Genomic DNA, 23,600 nt, shown 5'->3' with positions numbered 1-23,600 from the left:
CTGAAAACTGCGAAAATTAGCTGCCATGAAAATTAATAAGTTTACAGTATACACTTTTACACTTCACAACATGATACCACACCCAATATCAAAGAATCTGTCAAGTGCTTTCAGAGGAGTTGCATCCACTAAACTTTACAGACCAAAAGACACCTACCATTACTAACGCATGTCTTTCCACCACTTCGTGGCTGGGGAAAATAAGTGGTTCAAAGTAACTGAACACCTGTACCTGTCTCCGCACACAACTTTCATCTAAGTAGAAATATGACCAAGGCAATAAATTGAAATATAGAAGTCATTCCACAAAAACAACATTTATTCAAAAAACTCGCAGTCCATGCTTTAACATCAAAACCTTTACCATCCGTCTTCCTATCATGTATTCCAATGTGTCTGTGGGATAGGGAGTATTTTTTTTTTTTATCAAAGAGGAAAAATTTGTTTCCCTACCAATTGTTTTCAAGACTATTACATTCCTAGTTAATTCCCACCTTATATTATAATAATCATTCCAATAAAACAGAAATCACAGAACATGACATTAGTTCTTACAAAATATTCAGTGTTTTCTTGTGAAAAAGTGCCTTAATAAATCACTTAAAATTCAGTGAATGCTTTAAATAACAATAAACTTTAAAAATTTTCTTACTGAATATTTTGCAATGTTTCATACTACAAGCCACCAACTCTATTTATACATTAACAGATAACTAGATTCTAAACACTGTAAGCTTTCCATGGGTACAATATTTGAAAGAATACATATTAGTCAAAAGAATATCAGAAAAGTCATATAATAGAGTACATAGAAATTTCACCAATAAAAATGTTGTCCAATTCAATGTATATACACTTAAATTAGAAAATAGCTTCAAGTCAGTTCATTGAAACTCTTTTCAACCTTTCCTATAATTATCTGATCTTGAAACTTTCTTGCATGCATTTACACCTTGAACTTGTTCTAATACCTAAATATTATGTATGAAGAAAAATAGAAATGGCATTGAAAGCTACCTTCTCAACAAATAGCTGTTAATTCAGTTTCAGTCTCGAAAAGCCTTGCAGAGTAAAATGTTTAAAATAACTTTCTAATGGATTTATAAAGTTTAACAAATCAATTTTTCAATGTTCAAACCTTTTCCCCTCAATTGAAATTCATCATCCATTAGTTTAACTTGATGCCCAAAGAAACAGCTTACACACTAGAAAAGGTTTCATGAAATTTCTTTCTCCTTTTCCCTTTCTTGGTCTTTTTCTTTTCATTTGTGGCCTTGAGTAGTTACTGAATTACCAGAATAAGAATAACCCTTACTTCTGGACAAATACATAATGTTTTGACAATATTTAATACAATCTAATTATTACATTATTTATATCAAATTCTAGTGAAATGACAAAATGGTGCAGAACCATTCTTATTTAATACCAACAATGAACTTGAGGAGTACCTTAATGATATAATGGATATGCCTATTCTTTTAAATAGAAAATAGAACATTTTATACACTAGAATTACAAAACCACATTGGTTTCATTACCTTACCTAGAAAACATCAGTAGTAATAAGAAATACCCTTTTTTAATAAAACATTCCCTTTGTGTCAATCTTTTTTTTTTCGGTTTTGCTATTATGTGTATAAATTGTCTATGTTAAAGCAAGCTTAAAAACTATAACCAATAAATTGCATTATTTCAAACATGTGAAAAAAGAAATAATTTTTTTTACAAGAGCTAGGAATTAAGATGACTATTTTCAGATAAATGCCCCATTTCCCTTAAATTTTCCTAATACATTAATTGTAAAAATGACAAGTGTCAATCAAAATTCCTAGCTTCCATTTAACATTTTCTCCAAATTTCATGCACAATAGCATTTCTCAAAAGTAATGCTAAAATCATTATTTATATAAATTTTAATCATTATTTATACAATGTTTGAATATGTTTTAACTTCATATCATTACAAAATACAAAAGAATAAAACAGGATAATTATATCCCGAAAAAATATACATATTTCAAGACTAGGGCATGGCCAACCCTCTTACGAGTCTCGACACCAATCCAAGCCTGGATTGTCTTTTATTTACCACTTGTCAGGTTATCAGAGCATTTTGCTCTTGTGTTGTCTCAACAATTCAAACAAGAGCAAGCCTTCCCTCTGAACGAAACATTTCTTAACTATCTTCTTTAAATAGATAGTATTTAAATTAATCCTTCCCTTTATTTTCACTAACTATCTTAAGAACTACAAGTTCAATTATCTTAACCAGTAGATTTTCTACCTTTATATCTTAGTAAATGTAAAACAGCCATAAGGAACAAACTCAACCCATTAAAGATACATGTATCCAATTTACACTGGAATAAGTTTTAAATGCTATCATATTGTTGACATCATCTTCAACATGTTGCCTACATTTTTAAACCATTACTATTTTCATACCGATATCAGAATAACAGAATTGATTACATTAGCTAAATTTTCTCTCTTTTTCAAAGCCAAGAATTACTTTCAATTTAAATTCTCATTTCAGCTCAATAGTTTTCTAACCCTATTCAATAGATACATATGACCATTGTGATGCTTTCCCTTATCTCACCCAAGGAAGATATTTTAGTGTTAAGAAATTAATAATCTTCACAATTTTATTTCTTTCTTTTTACTGACAAAAGAGCATGAAAGATATGTGTATACAGAGAAGATAAGGTGTACAGAAACAAGACAATTTTAAGAGATGTTGACATCTGTACACACTTTTCTTTTGGTCTCAAAAATATACTAATACTGATGGAAAGGTGTCATTTCTAATAGGATAAAAATTGAAATTAGATTTCCCTCTACAAGTTCCATCAAACTTATGTTTTGTCCATTCCTAAGCAACCAGACTCAATTTAATACAAAAATATACGAAATTACAAAAATATCTTCTTTGTAAAATGCAGTCAAAAAGCACTTCATAATCTTTGGCTGACATTAACATTCATCACATGCATACCAATGCTGTATAACAATCAATAACATGACTGCGTTTGTTTCCTGTGGCATTTTAGTCCAGTGGACTCAGTTGTCAAAAGACAACCATGAAAAAATATAAATGCAACAAGACAAACCTACAAAAGTAGGGATGCCATAACAAAAAAGAAGAGTTTTGAATAATATTAGAAAGTTTGACAGTTTCTAACATCATTCAAACTCTGTGACATGTTGAAAAGGAGACTACAAACTGCTAACTTTTTTTTCCAAATAAAAAGGCAAAATGTTTGAAAGACTCTTTTAGCAGCATAGTAGTGTTCTTTTCAACATGCACTAGAATGCTCATACTGATGAATTTCTAAAATTTACCAGAAAAAACATTCTGCTAGAACACTCAGTTCAATTAGACAGCACTATCACTATAAAAATGTAAATATATGAAAAAATTTAACAAAAACAAGAAAATAATAGAAAAGAAATAATTGTTGATACAAGTGCAGTCTAACTGAAATAACAATATCTTTCAAGAAAATAAGTGCTACCAATAACTGCCATTTATAAAATACATCAATAAAAATACAGTTTTGCAATCTTATTGAGGATATTGTTCAAAGTAAATGTATAATGTCAGTGCAACAATGGTTATTGAATGAGCACCTTAAACATATACATGATCTGAAGTAAAAAAGGAAATTGTCAACTTTTCCTATATATCCTTGATAAAGTTGATCTCCTATGGATTTATGGCATTATTTTGCAGTTAACATGCCTCATAAATATTCATTTAGAATCGTGCATATGTTGTATAACAATAACACATGGCAACAGTAACATTAATAGTTCAACACTGGCCACTAGAAGTATTTGTGATGCCATCAGTAACACTTAATTTCTTATGTACAAATGTCTTGATGATTTAGGCAGTGATATCAGTCGTTGACTTGTCACCATGAATGCCACTGTCAGGGCTTTGGATGACATCTGGCAATCCTTTGGCAGTGGGGGTAGATACTTCATCAGCATCTTCAAACATTCCATTTATTTTATCACCATTAACAGCTATTTTAATATCAGCCTCTTCTTCATCCCTAGAATCAAACAGGAAAAAATTACAAGTACTAATATGTTTCACACAAAGAATTTCTTTCAGTCAGCAAGAGGGAATTTCCTTTTTCTGGGCATGAGTTATATCAATGATTCAAGTCCTAAGATAGAGAAAGTAAATGCTATTCTAGATTAGATAATTCTGGCCAAACTTTGCACTCCCAAGTAACAATATCACAGACATTTTCTATAAATACAGTTTTTTACTAAATAAAATATTGTGTACATCTTCAGCAAACTATCACAACATTCAATTCATTAGTGATGCAAGTGGAGACAGCAATAAGACAATATAGCAAACTAGATGTAATCAAAGACTTGTCTTTGTTCTTTATAGACCAAACAAGACATTGCATCTTGCATATTGAAGTGTAGATAGATAATGCTATTTCTACATTTACACAATGTTTTAATGTTTATCTATATAATTACCCATCAGTTTCAACAGTTACACCTCTTCCTCTACCTCCAGCAGGTCTGGGTTTCTTGTTGTTAGGCCTTGGTCTGACCTTGATTTGAGGCTTCCTTACTCCTCTTACACCTCCTCTACCTCTGTAATAACCTCTTTCTGGTGACATCATCTGAAATATTCAATCAAGTAAACATTATTACTTACTTCCTGTAGGCTGCTATTTTTTCAGTACTTGGTTGATATATTTTTTCCAATTAAAGAACCCCAGTGAGCATGCTGACAAACCCAACCCCTTCACAAATTTGACTCCAAAATAACAAGTATTTAAAAAAAAAAAACAAAAAAAAAAAAAAAAACTAGATAAAGTGATGCCCCAGCATTTAACCTTTATACAGCTATATCATAACTCATAATTGTAAAAAGCACTTTGTCAGATGTGTTATTGTGTCTGTGAGACACAAATGATGCCCCTGCATGTCGTTTTGAGTAAATCTCAGCATAGCTGAACTAAATCATGACAGACACACATACCAAAAACCAGTCAAATATCTTCAAGCGTTTACAAAAAAAAAGCGAAAAGCTATTATTTCAATACAATTTTTAAAGTGCAGGGCCCTTTATTTTAGTAAAACTCAACGTAGAAGAATGAAACTTATACTCAATCTGTAACTAATCATGAAAGACTCACATACAAAAAATCAGTTCAATATCTTTAAGGATTTTCAATAAAAGTGCGGAAAACTTATGGGACGGACAGGGGTAAAACAATATGCCCCCAACTTATCGTTGCAGGGGCATAAAAATTGAGCGCATTCAAAGGGATCTAACTCCCATACAAATTTGAAGGATAAATATTTTCCCTCCAAGGAAAATCTTAGGATTGAAACTAATCAGACATTACTCAAATTTGGAAAGGGAAATCAAATGAATTAAAAAAGTGTATTTTACACAGTTACAAATTATACTGGAAGTTTCATTTAAGTCTGAAAAGTCATTTGAGATACTATGACCTCACCAACCTTTTGAAAGTCAGTCTAATAGGAATTAAGCAATACCTCTCTCTCCGGTAAACAGGGGGGATAATTAAGGTCACAAAAGGCCCTATGTGTAATCAATTACATTAACGTATGTGAAAAGTCCAAAGTTCTGTTATTTGTGTTACTAATGGTGGTTGACTCACTGACCAATATATAGCTCAATATCTGCAAGCATTGAGAAAAAAAATGCAGAAAACTGTTATTTCTATTACTTTTATAAGTCCAAGGCTGCACTGTTGGTAATTCACATAGTACTTACACCTTGATACCTCATTCCACCTCTGCCATAACCTGGAGGATATCCCATCCTTGGCCTCATACCACCTCTACCATACCCAGGATCACCTCTGTACATCATACCACGACCCATAAGGGGTGGCGGTCTACCCATCATACCACCTCCTCTGTAACAAATATAAACATAGAGTTACAAAAAAATGAAATGTTAACATAAAGTGTCTAAGCATAGGAGCTTATCAAGATATGCATAGAACTACAATGTTTTATTTTCTTCCCATCCAATGAAGAGCACAAGTCTTTCTTGAACCAACTCTTATGGAGGAAAAAAAAACGAACCTTTAACAAATGTAGATATTTTCTTGCAAAACAATAATTTAGAATACTGCAGTGGAAGATCAATGAACCAACCTGTTTGGATATCCTCTCCTAGCTCCACCAACAGACATAACCCTTGGAGACATGCCTCCCATATTACTACCTCCTCTGCCCCCAGGGATGTTGGCTCCCCAGCTTCCTACTACAACACCAGCTATTTCTAGCTGACCTCCACGTGCATCTATTGGGGACTGGCCTAAAATTTGGCAACATCATTAAACTGATATCTCTTTCATACTTAATGTAAAATTGCACAATGCTTAGTATGATTAAAAATATGTCATTTACCACACTGTTAAAAACTCATTTATGATGTAACATCAAATTTAAGCACAAACTGGTAAGACCTTAATAATAAGATTTTTTTTATCAATTCTATTATTTAGCTAATAGTTTTCATAAAAATATTTTAATGGTTATTATGCTAAAATTACAATGCAATTTTAATGTGAATTGATAACCTTTTTGTGAGTATGTGCAGCAATAAGCTAAACCTAATATGACAAATAGTGAAGTTGAAAAAACACACAAATTCTCCCTTCATCAAAGCCTTTCACACTGATGTCAACCAAATCACAGTATGAAAGTAAAAAATGTATTTTAATCTCAGACTGATTGGAAAATATATTAATATTGTAATATAATACCAGAACTGCTTGAGAAAATGTTTTTCAGACAAGAGACAAGTAATAAACAAACAATTGGCATATTAAAGGACAGAACAAACAGACTTAACTCTTCTACCAACAGTTTATTTAAACAAGAAGTGTCCTCCATAAAAGCAAACATTGTACTTAACTAATTGTTCAAATCCCTAAAATGTTTTTTTTGTTTGTTTGTGCCATGTTGATTTTCCATCAAAATACAGACCTATAAAGTACATCTATTACATTTGTCTTATTTTTATGTATTAAATGAAGATTGTCACGTATTGTCGGTAAAAAATAGGTTTTCTTTAATCTTCAATATAATAATCTGTTGGTGAAAGAGTCAATAATCAACAAGAAAAGAAAAGAAGTAACCAAGTAAAACAAGATGAAAGCAAGCTAACTAAATGAAAGAGGGTTGATACTGCACCTTTGGTCTGATATTTACCCAGAATTCCCCTTCCTCTTCCAGGTGACTTCGGCTGCTGTCCCATACCAGCTGGAACACCAGGACGCATGCCAGGACCCCTTTGCATGTCTGGTGGCATGCCTCTCTGCATCCCTGCAGGCCTGATGTTCATGCCCATTGGATTGGCAAATTGATTGAATGGGTAGTTGGTATACATGGACATGGCAGCTGAAGGAAGAAGGGGACGGGCAAATTCCACTTTAAGACCTTCCATAATGGCCTGTCTCATCCTTTCAACTCGAAGCACCTGGTCAACCTAGTAAAATTTGAGGTCATACACTACACATTTTCCATAAACCTTACTTATTTATCAATACAATTTTTAGTGTGTTGAAAAATTTTGTACATGTTTATTAAGATTTGTACAAAAGGTAATAAAATTGAGGGTTGCTATATTTTAACCGTAAAACAGGTCTTTGCATTATCATCATTTTAATTAATTCATTTAAGTATGATATTTGCTTTTGTATTACCTGACCATCACACATATCAATTAAGGGAGTATTGTTGTTAGCTTTGAGTAGTTTGTAGTGGAAGAGTTTGCCATCAAAGTAGTGCCATGGGGGACACATATTCCACGGAATCGGAGCTCCACAAACATCATTGGCAAAAACGGCAGTCTCAACACCAGACATGAACAGGGAGGCCAAGTGAATTCCTCTAGGCAACACATTAGGTAGCTGAAATAGAAAAAAAGTATATACGTATAGAATGAACAAGTTGGTTTTTGACTAACAGAAGTTAAAATTGAGATGTTCCACAGTCACAAGAGTCTTTGAAAAGGATTACAAATTCATACAGAAAGAAAGGTAATTATTCTTTTTCTTTCAAATTATTTAAAATTCAGATTTTTTAAGGTATTTTTAATCAGAGAAATGAACAATGCACCTTGCCTTCCCAATCCTTGCTTTTATTATTTAAATGTATGATATACCTTCAAATCTTGCATAGTCTGTACATCATGTAAAAGGGGTGACACACTCATGGCAAGGAAGGCATCCAATTCTTGTCTCTGAAGAATTCTTCCTCTTGTCAAGATATACCTGAATAATTTACACAAATGAATGTACGAAAACTGTTTGAATTAATTTAACTTGAAACTCATTTTAAGACCACACTTATTCAGTCATAAAGACTGTATGAATTAAAAACAAAAGCTCTTGCCACTGCGGATAATTGCACAAATCCATGTATGGTGCATTTACATTCATCTCAAGTTATTTAAGGTTACATTGAATATCCCTCCTTTATACTTCATACTTTACATGTAATGTTCAACTTATCAGAAGGCAGAAAGCATCAAACAGTATGTTATGATCAGTTAAGTAACTTACCTCAATACACAACAAAGTAACAACAGTTGCTGTGGTACATATTGTGTGTTTAACATCAAAGGAGTATCACTCTCCATACATGTGAGGAATGCTCTTAATCTTCTAGTTTTGTCATCAACATTAGTTCCTAACCACATTCTTTCAATACTGGGAGTTTTCCAGTCAACTGGTATGGCAGCAACTGTTTCACACTGAATCTTCGTTGTTCCTCGTCTGATAGTCCATTCTTTGACTGGAACTTCAAACTTCTTATCAAGGGCACCTCCTAACGGAATAGGTCGTAACAAAAATACAACTACCTACTTAAAGATCAAATTCTAAAGGTGTATGCCATAAATCAGGTTTGGATGCTTTATATTTTTTTAACAATCTTTTTATTTTAATAGAGATGGTGGTAACTTTCATTCACATTCAAGTAGCAAAATGTTTTTTGTAGAACAGCTTGATCCACCCCTGAGGTCAAAATAAGAACTATTACAGCAAACAGACACTGTTAAATCCAATATCATACAGCTCGGAATATAGATTGTGATTGAAAGTTAGACATATTAAAAGTGGTACAAATGTATAAGAATTTAAAATTTGAAATAAGACTATCCAAAATCCAAAAGCTAAAAAGATTTCTAATCACTTATTCAGCAAACAAGGAGAACCTCTAAAATTGTTTTTTTTTAATTAAAAAAAAAAAAACAATTAAAAACACTCGTAGATTGATAAATTTTGAAAGAGACTTAGGTAATCATAATTGAGGTTGAAAGTAGTACAGAATTCTATCTTAAGACATATTTAATCACTAAGTAGCATATCTAGATTTGTATTGACAGCTGTATAAGTTCTGTTCAAATTGCTATAAATACAATTCTTTTTAAGAACTTTTAGTTTTCTGTACTTTTTCTAACTTGAGAATATAAAATCAAGTTACCCTGGTCTTTGTTCTGGTTATCATATATGATTTTCTGTTTATTGAGGTTGAAAAGAACAGAATATACTGTTTGTCTAATAGGTCTGTACAGCTCCACTCCAGTTGGTAATTCTCTGCTAATGTCATCCTCCAAGGAAACTGCTATCTTTATCTCACCCTATTGAACAAAGTTACTAAGAATGACAAAATCGCACCTTTCAAGTCCTCCAACAGTAACAATACTTTCATGCACACCGCATGATACCCAACCTTTATACAAAATTTCATCAAAATCCCTTGAGCATGTACTAATGAAAGTTTAATCATGTAAAACCTTGAAGTTTATTTTTTTCCCTTGGAGTTTTGACAGTAATTATATTTTTTCATACATGTCTACACTTTCCTACTAAATATCATCAAATCCGTTCAGCATAAACTAAAGAAGTTTAATCATGTAAAACCTTCAATTTAAATTTTCTCTCTTGATTTCATGACAGTAATTACATTCTTTCACAAATGTCCACACTTCCCTACAAAATTTCATCAAAATCCCTTTCGTAGTTAATGACGTATTGCACTAAAAAAGTTTAAACATGAAAAAACACTGAAGTGAAAGGTAATAACAAAATTACCAAATGAATAAAATCTGCACAGTCCATATAACATTTAATATTAATATTTTTTTTCGATTTATTTTCATTAACATTGAATTATGTTCTTTGTACTTGTCCTGTAACTGGTTGTAATCCTATTATTTGGATTTTATATCAATAAATAATTTTGAATTCACAACAAATGGCAATATCATGGTATAAACTGGAAAGACAAAGACACCTGCAATGGCAAAGGTAATTAAAAAATGAAAGGATGGGTTGAACCAGGTTTTATAGAGCACTAAACCTCCCACTTCCATTGCGGTTGAATAATAAGTTGTATTATCTCCCTTTGGAATCCTGAACAGAAATAATATTCCTTTCATGAACACTCAATATTCTTGTTAGATTTCATAAAAATCCCTTGAGTGGTTTTAAATAGTCTTTTGTCATATTCTCGACTTTGACTTCGTTTTTCAAATTTTGGGTGAAGGGAAATAACTCCCCAAACTGTACAGACTGGTTTACTGTCCAATTGGAGCAATGGACAGCAATATACTCCAAATTCAAATATTTGACTTATTATAGCTGTTATAAGTACTTGGATACTCTAAAATTTTTTAGCACGTACCAAAGTGTTAATAGTTTTCATACTGTTTTCCTTTCCCCAAAGAGATGGCCAACCAGGTTTTTGTGTGTTGGTGAGTTATGCCTCTTTGAAAAAAACTTGCTAAAATTGCTTGCATTCTGTAAATATGGAAAAACGACTATTACCTGAGAAAGGAGTTGATAAATCCATGGACACATTAGTCCTTTCTGGTGTCTTTCACTAGCTACCCTCATAATCTCAGGAAGAACTTGTGGAATTCTGGAATCAGTCTGCTGTCCTTGGGGTTTGTGTACCTAACAAATAAAGTCCAACTGAAAATTCACCAATATAAAAAATCATGTGATTACTACAGTATAATATTTTACATCTAGGCAAATTTTAACTCATCACTAACACTTAGTTCTGGTACTTCTAAATTTTTATGCAGATCAGTAAGGAACTACACATTTAACAGTGATCAAAAAATGTACCAGATTATAGCAAATCATATGTGATGTTTAACTCCATCAACAGTAAGAAGTCCCTTGCTCGAAGAATTTTAAAACATAGATAAGATGACAGGCATTAAAAAACAAGGAAATAAGCTTTTAATTCTAGTACAGGCACCCAATTAGCAGACAGATTTGTTTTCATGTACTGTATATTGGTTAATTCTAATGAAACGTTGCTGTAACACTATGTTTCTGGGCCATGTCAAGCTTATTTCCTGTAAAATGTTAAATTCAGCCATGTTCAGCTCAATCTCACCCCTTGTTGAAGTTTCATAGTCTGTGGCCATCCAACTTCAGGGCTATTTCTGTTGGGACTAGATCCACTACTGCTACTGGATGAAGATGAAACAGCAGCTAACATTTCTGGTTTAACTGGCATAACTACAATGAATAGGTATGAGATATTCAAATATATTACCATTGCAATCCTGCAGGAGAAAAAATACTAATGGGATTTACATTTTTGTGGTTTCCATAAACTGGTGGAACCATGAAGTAAAATTCTGAACAAAAGGTATTACTTTCATGAAATCTTTGACATTTTTTATGGAATCCGAAAAATTAAATCCTCGCTAAAGGTATATTAAAATAATGATGTCATACAAACATCTATTTTCTAACCACAAAAAAATGACAGCAGACAATGGCAAAACATTTTGTACACGAAAATTGCATAGACCCAAGTTAAATTTAAATTAATTACCACATATCCATAACCCATTGGAAATCTCTATTCCTGTTTATTTTCTAAATACGCACTTCATTTAAATTCATGAATAACACTTACGTGTATCAAGTTTTTTTTTTAATATATACATGAAGTATATGTATTTATCCCGAAATTACTGTCTTGAACTACAAGGTGTTCATTATAGTTGTGCTATATCTTGCCTGTAGTGTTTATTTTTTTTGTATTTTCTCAATAACTACTTGAGATTACCATGTAGCAGGGAATTCAAAGAATTCAGTTTACAAATAGAAAACACCATTTAAACATGAAATCAACAAAGAGTGCTGTAGATAACTAATGAACTTAATTTTGCTTCAAATCTTTTGGAAATTCATTAACAACTAGTAAGAAAATACCACATGCACAATGAAAAATATATATTTGCAAAGGAAATAAACCATTAAACCTAATCAAAACTAGTTGGAGCACAAAAGAGAAGATGCATGCATTTAAAAGAAAAAAAATGTTTTTCAATTGCAGGATAATAACAGGATCAAGGTACTGTTTCAATACAGCCTGTATAAGTAAGAGGATAAGCAATGGTAGAATTTACCTATCAGTGTTTTCAACAGTAGCTGGCAGCCGGTGGAATCAGCTACCTATTACTGAGTTTTTTCTGGCTATGAAATTTCTGATCAATTTTTTTTTTGATCAATGTTAGTAAAAACGGAATTTGAATACAGATACGGATCAGTGTTTAATTAGTCATTTTGTCCAGCACGGAGGGTAATAACCGATGAGTTCGAATGTCAATTGTTGCGTCGTTTGTGCATAGATTAGACACAAAGTGTAATTCCAGAATATGCTCCTGTAAGCACTAAGAATTATATTCTCCTTAGAAATTAAATAAAAATTCAATATTATTTTTTTCAAGTAATGCATTAAATAACAAAGTACACTCTTATTCATTTAATCTTGGAAGAGTGATTTTGTTTTCTGGAATTGCACTTTGAACACTACAATAGTAACATATATCTTAATGATTTGAAGAAGATACATGACAGTTCAGAATGAAAATAGGTCCATGCAACAATAAGCACAAAGCACAAGAAATATTACAATATTTATCATTTTAAGAAAAAATACAAGCTGGATTAGAGGCACCATAGTTAATGAGAGGTAAGAAAAAATGAACAGAAAAAGCTGAAATTCGTTTTCGGACCTTGAACGGCCCCCCACCCCTCGCCGTAATTTGGGTTTCCTTCTATTCATTTTTAATTTCCAGCTATTCAAAAACTTAGTGAAAACACTGGGCTATGTTGAGTATTTTTTCTGGTAAACACAACTCCACCTGGTGGCTGTTGTGAAAAGGTCTGTTGGTTTGGTGGTTCTACAACTATCTGTGGATTTGGGCCTTGGTCACCAGCATACCCTTGGTTTTCCTGCAAATGCATGAAGGAGAGTACATTTAAATAAAATTTTGAACGGTTGAATTTCTTACATTATTACATAAAACAATTTGAACTAAATTTAGTAAGTATGTAATTGTATTAGCATTTCAGTTTTGAAAGAATTAAAATATGTACATTGACATGTTGTTTCATCTATAAGTATATATAGTCAGCAAAAGGTCTTAAATATGTACATTAACACTAAACAAGTTCAAATACCTACAGTGTTACAAATTTCCCTATGTAATGTCCTAATGATAGCATTTAATGCTGAAAAATTAAACATGCTGTAAGTGTAGGAAAAAACATCAAACTTCTCCATAATAGGAGATGCACATCTTCATGTATATAATCAAGTTTGACCAATTTTGTTTAGTACATTTTGAGTTGCAGATTACACAAAGTAAGTCCAATCCACAACCTAGTGACAAAAAAATGAGCTTAGACTAATATGTTCAAAATAAAGGACAAAATTCATAAAATTTCTCTGTAACAGGAGGTGTACATCTTCATTAAGTATATAATAACTGGGCAAATTCTTGGATACTTTTTGAGTTACAGAAAACACAAAGTAGGTACCCCTACTAAGGGTGAGGGACTGGCAAATGAACAAACTGACAGAGCTAAGCTTAGCTACTAGACCTGCTTTTACCTTTGATGTCGCAGGTATGGGGACATGCAAAACAGTATACTCCACCCCCTTTGGACTTGGGATGCATTGAAAACAAAAAATTCTATAAATCTGGCCTATTGATATATTTTTCTATTCACAGTTCCTACCTGACCAGGTGGTCTCTGCTGAATTGGAGGAGGAACAGAGTAACCTCCTTGCCTAGGTATACCTGAAACTAAAAATTTTCAATAAACAAGTGCTATAAGTGCATTTTTTCATTTATTTTTGAAAACTTGTAACCATAACCAATTCAACAGACAAATTATCACAATTCTACATTTGATTGACAATAACAGCCAGTACATCAATGGGTATCCTTGATACTGTTGTTTGTCTCAATTTATGTTAACTAGAACTCATAAGTTTCTAAACCATTTTGTTTTTTCAAAGATAACATATTAGGAATAAGAGCAAAGATTTAACTGAAGAATTTTTACATGAAGAACATAAAAAAATTGTTTTTCCTCCCCCCCCCTCATTTCTACTTAGGAAAGACTTGTAATTCAAAAATTACTTCACAGATATACTAATCTTTATTTGAGACTGAAGTGAGATCCTTTCATTCCTTAAAATATGACTTATCATAAGAACCTTGCAATTGGTTAAATATAAATACAATACACACTGTTCTGAGGTGTCCTGTACTTCAAAAATCCATCCTGTGTCCCATTCAAATAGTACTGGACACACTGCTTAAATTTTACAATAAGTTCAGTCTTCTTTCTGTAATAGATCAATGTATTACACTTTACTACATATTGTTCTTAATATCTAACATTAGAAAGGAAACATAACTGCTACAAGTCACAATGCAATAAAATACAAATAAAGGTTGCATCAAGGCAATTTAAATGATTAAAGTTAAAAATGGCCCATCAAAATCTTAAAGATTTGTAAACAAGAAGCTCTCAAGAGTCTTTGAGTATCTCACCTTGTTCAATAGCTTTAAAAAGTTGAATACATGCAAAACTGTAATACGGTCAAACACATGATTTGACCAATTTTGCACAGATGATATTTGTCATGATACTGAACATTTAAACATTAATCAGGATTCTACTTATGTTAACTGAATAGCATGCTAAAAGTGCAAAAAATCATTACAAAATGCAATAAACAGATTTTTCCCAAATTTGCCCCAATCAAAAATCTTTACATACTTTTACATATAGATTTTTAAAATTTACATTAATTATCAATCTGCTATAGTTTTGTGAACAACAAGCAAAAAGAGGGAAAATGGTCACTTTCTAGGGCAAGGGTCTGGAAATTTGGACAGCACATGTCGGTCATTTCATCAAACTTCAGCAGACGTTTGTGTCAGTCTCCTACATGCTCAGTAGACAGATTGAGAATAAACTTAAAAAAACAAACTTTTTTTGTAGTTATGAAATATCTATAGATAAATACTGGAATTTGTGTTATTTTATCACATACTCTGTCTTTCATAAAATATCTGAATGAGTGAACAAGTTTGGTTTCAACCACATCTGGATGTTTTTACACGTAAACAAAACATAGTATCTCTTCAAATTTTTCATTACATCGGCAAACGGCCCCCCAAACTTCCGACTGAAGAAAAAAATGTTGATAATTTATAAAAGAAAATCGCAAATACATTTTGTATGGGTTGTTGACTTCTGTGTTAAAAAGATTCAATCCGTAAATTAATATTTACAAACTACGACTGATCGGTAGTTTCAGCACTATGTGCTTTCGTTACCACTGAACGACAGGTGGTAAAATGATGGATTTGTCAATCTTTTTCATAATTAAATCAAGTACATGTATGAAAATTCTCCGAGTCACTTCAATTAATTTGTATATGCAATGGCACTGCAAGTGTACCATTAATTTAATTATGCAAACAACTAATCAGTAAAAGGTAAATCACAGCAGTGAAACCATTTTTTCCCCAACTCGCCATTCTGGCTAGTGGAATATCGATCTTGCTAGCCAAATAGAAATTCAACTAGCAAATTTTTTTTTGTCTGTACTATCATCTGTTTTCTCTTGGATTTGACTATCTTCTGCCTTTCTTTTTCTTTCTTCAACTATCTTTTATTTGCTTTTAAATTTATCAAAAACTTTTCCATTTTTGAATATTCCATCCCATTGAAGTTTATGAAGTACTTAAAGTACTCCATTTCTAAACTCATATTTTAAATACCCATGCAGGTCCGGGTGTTAAAAGAATAGGCCTGCAGCAGCGCTAAGCTTGTAGTAAAAGGCGACTAAATAGTGCTCAGAACCCTAGCCGGGGCTAGGGAACTCTGCCCACAGAGCAACTGGGATGTGTGCCCCAGGTGGTGGAATGGGGTACCCCTGGCATGTTACATGCTGGGGTTGTCAGGCTATAATACGGAAAACCTGACCGCAAACCATAGTGGTACACCGTGTTGGGAAAGATGCCACGTTCCTCGCATGTTAAAGAACCCTACTGTGGTATTCTCCCGGAGTATGAACCATAGGGGTCCGCCACAGGAGGCTAAATTGCCCGACCCTACCCACCCTCTCCCTATTTCCAGGAGTGGCAATCAAAATTTGTTGACCCCCCATCGTCCTTGTGTCCCGTCCCTTTTTCATTTCATCATCATTTCATTTTATCATCAATTTCATGTTCATCGTCTGAATATAGCTGAAATATTGCTGCTCGGACATTAAACCCCAACAAACAAACATATTTTAAAAATAAAATTATATTTCAACAGATTCATCATTATGAAACAAGAAAATGTTAATCAATTGCTTCTTGTTCATTTTTATTTTGACAATAAACAACTAATTTGCAAGGTAACATTTCATAAATTACCAAGATAATTTCGTTTGACTACTAATACAAGATCGGGACCGTCACGTAGGTTTTGGCACATCCCATTTACCGGAAATTAAAATGGCAGATCGTAAACAATGCTTTGCAAGTCAATAAATTTAAGCAAAATTCACTGACATATTCAAGCTAAACTTCTTAAAATATAGGGAACATATTTTTAATGCAGGTGTTTCTAGAAAAGCAGAGGACGCTAACCCTACCGGTGCACCTGGTCCATGCTCCAAGTATTTAGTGGAGTCCGAGTTGCTCTTTTACTTTTGTTACTTTGTATGTATGATTTTAATTACTTTATGTTCTTTGTTGTGTATGTCTGTTTTCCATGTCTGGTCTTTGTCCCTGGATTACATTCTTTTGATTACCACTATAACCTTAGTTCCCTTGATTACTCTTTAATGTATGATGTTAAAGGATGTTTCACTAAATACCCCTGTTGGCTGGTTAACCTTCCTTGGAACTCGCCAATCAAATGCAAGTTGACAAATTGATGAGTGTAAGCTAGTGAGAACTCGCCAAATTACACATCTACTCATATTAGGTGAGCGGGCGAGTGGTGGTTTCCCACACTGACACAGTCACAGGTGGCTGCACATCGGTTAGTATTGATGCACTAGCGGCACACCTATCAATTAATTTCCAATAAACAATTAGGAGACAGGTAGACAGGATGTTTACACACTAATAAAACTTAACAGACTGTAAATTATAAGGGTTGACAAATTTTTATGTGCAATATTGGAATATTATTCAATTATTTGCAAAATTTGCAAAAACCGGCATTTTAGACCGTTTCCGGACCCTTGTTCTAGGGCCATAATTCCAATAAGAGACAAAAGATTTTTCTGAAACTTTCACCAACAAGAGGCTACTAGGAGCCTGAATCGTCCACCTGGTTAATTTTGCCTCTCGAAGGCAATAAATTTAACAAGAAGATGTCCAACAATTTTGACTCAAGAAGTCTTTGGTAGGACTTATCATAAAGATAATTTCAACAATTGAAAGTTTCTTCTAATCTATCATAGTTTTCAAGATATTGACTGAAAACTTAAAAAAGTCATTTTTCCCCTTTCAAGGGCAATAACTCTTACAAGGAGTCATCTGTCAACTTTCATCCCTGAAGACTTTTGTAGTCCTAATAGATCATTTCAGCTATTGAAAGAATTTGGCTAAACCTAACGGTTTTGGAGATATATGCGAAAAACTACTGCATGACCGCTATGTTCTATATCTAGTAATGGCTGTTATGCAGTGATTTAGCTAGCGCTCATCATTTTCGCCATTTACGAAAGTATTTCATATCGTTTTCGTCACTTAAAATTTGGAAATTGTATAAAAAAAAATTCTATTCAAAAAGTATTTCAGATAAATTTTCGTCCCCTTAAATAAAAATGTCAAAAATTGTCAATCGTCATCTGGCCTTACGCTCTGACAATTTTATGACCCCAAGCTTGGTAATTACCTGGTCAACCAGGTGTGAAATAAATTTTATTGTTGTTAACCTGGCATCCCTGATATGTGCATTGATAATAATCCTTTAAAATAACAACAAATTATCAATCGTTTGATCATTAGGACCACAAAAGATAATACCAGGGTTCTCACTCAACTTCAGCTGGTTGTTTTCGACCAATGAAAAAAGCCTTGAGTTGACTCGAGACATTTCTGCTTTTAAGTATGTTTAAAATGTAACTTATATATATTCTTATTTTAAGGATGAGTCGTGTTAAACAATTTCACTCTTAAATGGATACTGACTGATTTTACGCCCATATGAAAAAAAACCCGTCACGAACCTTGCAACGTCTATATAGCTATCTATTTTAAGAAATTTAAATGCACACAAAAACAATATCTCTGATGTGTGACTGGTCATCTCATGGATTTCAATTAATTTTAATGCAGTTAGGCAGTATTAATCAACGATAAATATTTATTTTACGATTCTCTTTTCTTCTTGAAACGAAATCACAATGATTACGAACGTCTTCAATTCTACTCATGATCTGGGGACAAAGGTCACTAAAAAATTACCACCCAGCAGTAAGATATCACGCAGCAACCGCTTAGGTTGAAGAGGGCTTTTGAGGTGTGGTGTTTGGCAAAGGACAGGATTTTCTCTTATTAGTTGAGTGTCAGATCAGATTATAATAGTAGCTGTGTCAAATAGTAGCTATTTTTAGACTGAATGCATCAACACTTTGTCATGATGTAAAAAAATTCCTATTTTACCATTTTTCTAATAGTAACTACTTTATTTTATTGAAATTTTTATTGTATTTGTAAACTTAAAATGAATATATTAAAAGAGTGTTTATGTCTTTTGTTTATGATACTACTGACTATTTACAAAATTCTGCTATCCATAATATGTCGTTCGTGCTCTACACAAAAGTGACTAAAGCCCTCAAAATCCTAGCTAAAACCCTGGTTATGTTTTTTTGACAGATCAAAAATCCCCACACCAGTTCTATGCAAGATACCCAAGGAACACTCATGACAAGTTTCGTTTCAATTGGTTAAGTAGTATCAGAGGAGAAGATTTTTGAAAGAAATAACATTAAAAATGGGCAATAACTCCAATATGACTTAACAGATTAAAACCAAAATTTGACCAGAGATAGATCTCTGCTGTCTGACCCTTATGTTCTATTTTTAGTAACGATGGGCATGTTTATTTGACGAATCAAAAATCCCCACATCAGTTCTAAGCAAAATACCCCAAGGAACATTTATACCAAGTTTGCTTCTAATCAGTCCAGTAGTTTCAGAGAAAAGTTTTGTATAATTGTTAACGCCGACGACGGATGCCAAGTGATAGCAATAGCTCACATGGCCTTTGGCCAGGTGAGCTAAAAATAGATATTGAAATACTGCACATATTAATTTACATTAATCATCAATCTACCTTCGCGTTGTTAAATAATAGGCAAAAAATGATTAAAACGTAAAAAGATGACACTTTAAATTAAAGAGCCATGACAGATGACGACGATGGACGCCAAGTGATGAGAAAAGCTCACATGGCCTTTTAGGGCAGGTGAGCCAAAAATGGTCCACTTAAAGAAATTCTTTCTCGGTCATGTAACTAATATGAATACTACTCATCCTAGTTTCCATCAACAGATTGCTGTGAAGATACTATCTAGAAGACAAGAAGAGCAATAACTTTAACATGGCTCAACAGTTTTACATGAAAATTTAACCACAGATAGGTCTCCCCAAGCTAAACACTTATACCCCATCTTAAGAACCCAATGGTTTTCGAAATAAATGCAAAAAAAAACCTTCTGTCTGACCCATGTTCTATTTTCAGTAATGGCATCCATGTTTTTCACAGAATGAAAAATCCATACATCAGTTCTATGCAGAATACTCTTAAGAACATTCAAACCAAGTTTGGTCCATTAGTATCAGAATAGAAGAGTTTAGACATTTTTTTAACAACGATGAAGACAGACACCAAATAATAACAATAGCTCACACCGCCCTTTAGGCAAGGTGAGCTAAAAAAGTGGTTCCTCTCCATGGAGTTCTATGAAATTAATCCAAGCTTTAATGGTGTCTTACATTTCATCCTGGTTAAGGAAAATGAACAAAAAATAAGAACTGTAACCAGGCAATGACAAAGTAATTATTGACTGATCTGTCAAAAACATAACCCCACAACACTATCGTGTGTGGTATAATTAGTGTGTAAACTTCAAATAAAAATGATGTCCTCCTAATTATTGTAGCAGACTAGTTTCTCACATTGTACGACATGAAACTTACAACTACAAGAAGTTGTGAATCATTAGAGACTTAAAAATGCTCTCTCTATGTATATATGGTATGGCTCAATTCTACAGACCAGTTCTTTTGAAATAGAAAAACAAGCAAGCAGTTGAAAGAGGGAACCATGTCCTGCAGATATAATGTTTTTTTTTCTGTTAAATAGTAATTACTAATTACTAATTAGTATTATCTACTTAACTGCAGTTTTAAGCATGAATGGAGTATTTACCTAAATATCTGTTCTCCTACATTGTCCAAGTTGTCAACTGAAGGAAGATTTCTGACAAACTTCACTGCTGCTTCAATACAGTTTTCTGGTGTAAACTAAACCACAAGAAAAAGGACATGGTAAAAAGAGGTAATTAAAACCATTATTTATATTCTTAATTTTGTTGTCACACTTATATATAAAATTCAGTGTTGTGGGATTCCACTTTCCCATCACCCAGGGCAAGTGTAATTTTGGTGTGGGAAAGTTGTTTATCATGCTCTACTTTCCCTTGGGCTAGTAGAAAGCTTGACTCTTTAAAACAGGTTTTTGAAGTTAAAAAGCAAACTTCAAGTGTGGAAAAGTTTATCCTAAATTAGTTTCCCCAAGGAAACCTACAATTTTGAAAAATCCTGCAACACTGTAATGTAATCTATTTAATTGTGTTTGCTACATTGTATACGTCGATCATCTTAGTTTCCTGTTTACTTCTGTTGGCCATGTACAAGTATTTGGATTTTGATATATTTGAATTTTCTTATTGTTCAGTGTAAGTTTAAATCAATGTCTAAAATAATATAACAGACATTTTACAATAAAACAACATGGACAACAGTTAGGCAGCATCCCCCAAAAAATTAAACAATAACACCTTTCTCAAGTTTGTAACAGGTTATCAAAACTCTATAACACAGTCTACTTTGTTAATATATTGGAGCATTTTCCAGTTGTGAATAAATGGTGTAGAAGGATATAGCAGTAAGTTTAAGAATAGTAAGAATTATTTCAAGCCTTACCTTCACAGGCTGTCCACCTTCTTGCTGCATGGTATTTAGCAAGTTTCTGTAAAAGTCATACAAGTCTTCATCCTGGAGAATATGATTACCTGAAAAAAGATACAAGGTCCTTAGCAAATGTCTAAAACAGTCAAAATATACATACAATTGAATGCACTGATCAAATAAATGATATCACATGTTTTACATTTAGACATCACCTCATTTAATTTCAAGTTGGATTAAAAAAATTTGAATACATGAATCGTCCATCAATTTTTGAGGTTGCAAGAAATCCTTCACAGGTTTGAAACAAGACGGTTAGACCTCAAATTAGGATTACTGTGCAAGTATTACTATTTGATGAGTACATGTACCTATTTCAGGTCTTTTGTGAGTCTGGTAAACCACAAAATTTGTTCCCAACAAAAAGAAATTTCCCATTCATTTGTATAATAAAGTTGTCAAATCAACAAATTCAAGAATCTACCAACTGACGTTCCGTACTACAAAAATTAGTACCCACAAATAAAAGTACTTACACAGTAACCCCCAGATTGGGGTACTACTCGTCATGTGGTACATTTATGTAGGTTTATTATTCGTTATCCCATTAAGTTGATAACCTACACTGACATGCAAGTCACCTGAAGACTGAGAGTAATTCTTCCTTGTTTAGTCCATGTTTGAAACAATGAATTAAAAAGCTTGATGGCAGGCACATAAAAATTTTCAAAATTTTGTTCACAGCCTTTAATAAAGGGTAAGCCACACCTACATGTTCTAAATTTCTACCTTTAATTTGAAATTTTGGTGATTTGGAGTACCATGGTTTATGAGGTACATAAAGTGAAACAAAAAATCTTTTATTACAAAATGATCAAGTAGATTTACATTTACAATGTGGACAATGGCTTACTTGAGCCTCATATTCATTCACAATTTTAGGTCCTATCTTACTTACAGCACATCCTGTTTATGTATTCAAGGCAACACACTTTAATTGCCTTTTTCTATTAACCTCTTTGAATTGTCTCTTTTTACAATGCAATTGTTTATTCAATTTTAGTACTGGAACTAAATATATTTTTTTAAAGGTAAGGTGTTCTATGCAAATGATCAAATGCCATACCTAATAAAGCAGCAAAAATGCAGAATCTATTTGGATTCAGATTTAGATTCTTTGCAATTTCATCCATTATGTATTCTTTAGTCTCCAGCGAACCCTTGTATGTAAGTTTCAAATTGTGAGAAGAAAAGTAACGTGGAGGATCAAAAATAGTGTAAACTGCATCTTGTGCAAGAATTCCTTGAAGGCCATGTTCTCTGCAGTATCCAATGACTTCTTGTTCGTGGTCATCCATGGAACAAGCAACTGTGACACCAAGTTGTCGCAGTGCCATTCTCAAGGCACCATGAAGAAAAACTGGTGGGATCCACCATATTTTGGGAGGCGGAGTGCCTTTGTTGTTGACATGCCTCAAAATGGACTGAACCTTCTTCTTTTCCATGCTCTGACTGGCAAACCATTCTGTCATCTTCTGACTCTCAAGTGCACCATTAAAGAATACTACCAGCTCCATGTTTGCAGCCTGACAGGCTTGGATAAGACTGTTTAGGTAAGATGTCATTCTATTCCATTGGCCCCCACATACCCAGTCAGAGAAGTAACCTCCATAAAGACGATCCAAACAACTCTCTGCATCTACCACCAGACAGAATCTAGAAGTACCTGGATACCTGCCACGCCTCTTTGGTATGAAACCCCTTGATATTTTCAGCAAATCAACTGACACACAGGCACTGGAGCAATGCGACTCAATGTAATCTTGCAGAGACTTAATTCCCATAATTGCAATGTTCTTTCCAAAGTAAAATGACTATTTCATCGATTTTTTAAAGCCAAAACAAAAAATTCCGTAAAACAGAGCTCTAAAATTGGAGAAAATGAAAGGAATTTGACCTCATTCAGCGGCCATGTGCTTCTTCCTAGCGGCTCTGACACCCTTTGACATGCGTGCTGATG

At 33.1% G+C, this 23,600-nt stretch overlaps 1 protein-coding gene across 4 annotated transcripts; it reads right to left on the bottom strand.

Moving 5' to 3' along the window:
• Positions 1–301: 301 nt before the first annotated feature.
• Positions 302–23,574, bottom strand: LOC148627249 (constitutive coactivator of PPAR-gamma-like protein 1). 4 transcript variants are annotated; one of them, XM_088570240.1, is made up of 17 exons: positions 22,707–23,574; positions 21,596–21,684; positions 20,820–20,914; positions 14,612–14,709; positions 14,094–14,161; positions 13,214–13,304; positions 11,449–11,573; positions 10,866–10,994; positions 9,520–9,676; positions 8,598–8,862; positions 8,198–8,306; positions 7,737–7,943; positions 7,225–7,519; positions 6,181–6,343; positions 5,792–5,936; positions 4,516–4,664; positions 302–4,067 (listed from the first exon to the last, which is right to left on the bottom strand). In XM_088570240.1, the coding sequence occupies exons 1-17, from the start codon at positions 23,422–23,424 to the stop codon at positions 3,896–3,898; spliced, it is 3,075 nt and encodes a 1,024-aa protein (XP_088426366.1). In that variant the 5' UTR covers positions 23,425–23,574; the 3' UTR covers positions 302–3,895. The 4 variants fall into 4 exon arrangements, with proteins under 4 accessions (XP_088426366.1, XP_088426384.1, XP_088426375.1 ...); XM_088570258.1 differs by having other exon boundaries at positions 7,243–7,519; XM_088570249.1 differs by having other exon boundaries at positions 14,094–14,155.
• Positions 23,575–23,600: the final 26 nt, after the last annotated feature.

Source organism: Perna viridis, chromosome 1 (assembly GCF_037379345.1).
Source record: "Perna viridis isolate PV_CMFRI_1.1 ecotype Kerala chromosome 1, ASM3737934v1, whole genome shotgun sequence".
In the NCBI taxonomy this organism is placed as follows: Eukaryota; Metazoa; Mollusca; class Bivalvia; order Mytilida; family Mytilidae; genus Perna; species Perna viridis.
The sequence above is the reverse complement of the archived record's forward strand: the minus strand, read 5'-3'. Positions and strand labels throughout refer to the sequence as shown.

Coding starts and splice junctions, on each gene's coding strand:
- LOC148627249 (XM_088570240.1), bottom strand. CDS start 23,424: ATGGGAATTAAGTCTCTGCAAGATTACATTGAGTCGCATTGCTCCAGT. Junction 10,995..11,448: donor CTATGAAACTTCAACAAGGG/GTGAGATTGAGC, acceptor TTTATTTGTTAG/GTACACAAACCCCAAGGACA. Junction 5,937..6,180: donor AGGAGAGGATATCCAAACAG/GTTGGTTCATTG, acceptor TATTTGTTACAG/AGGAGGTGGTATGATGGGTA.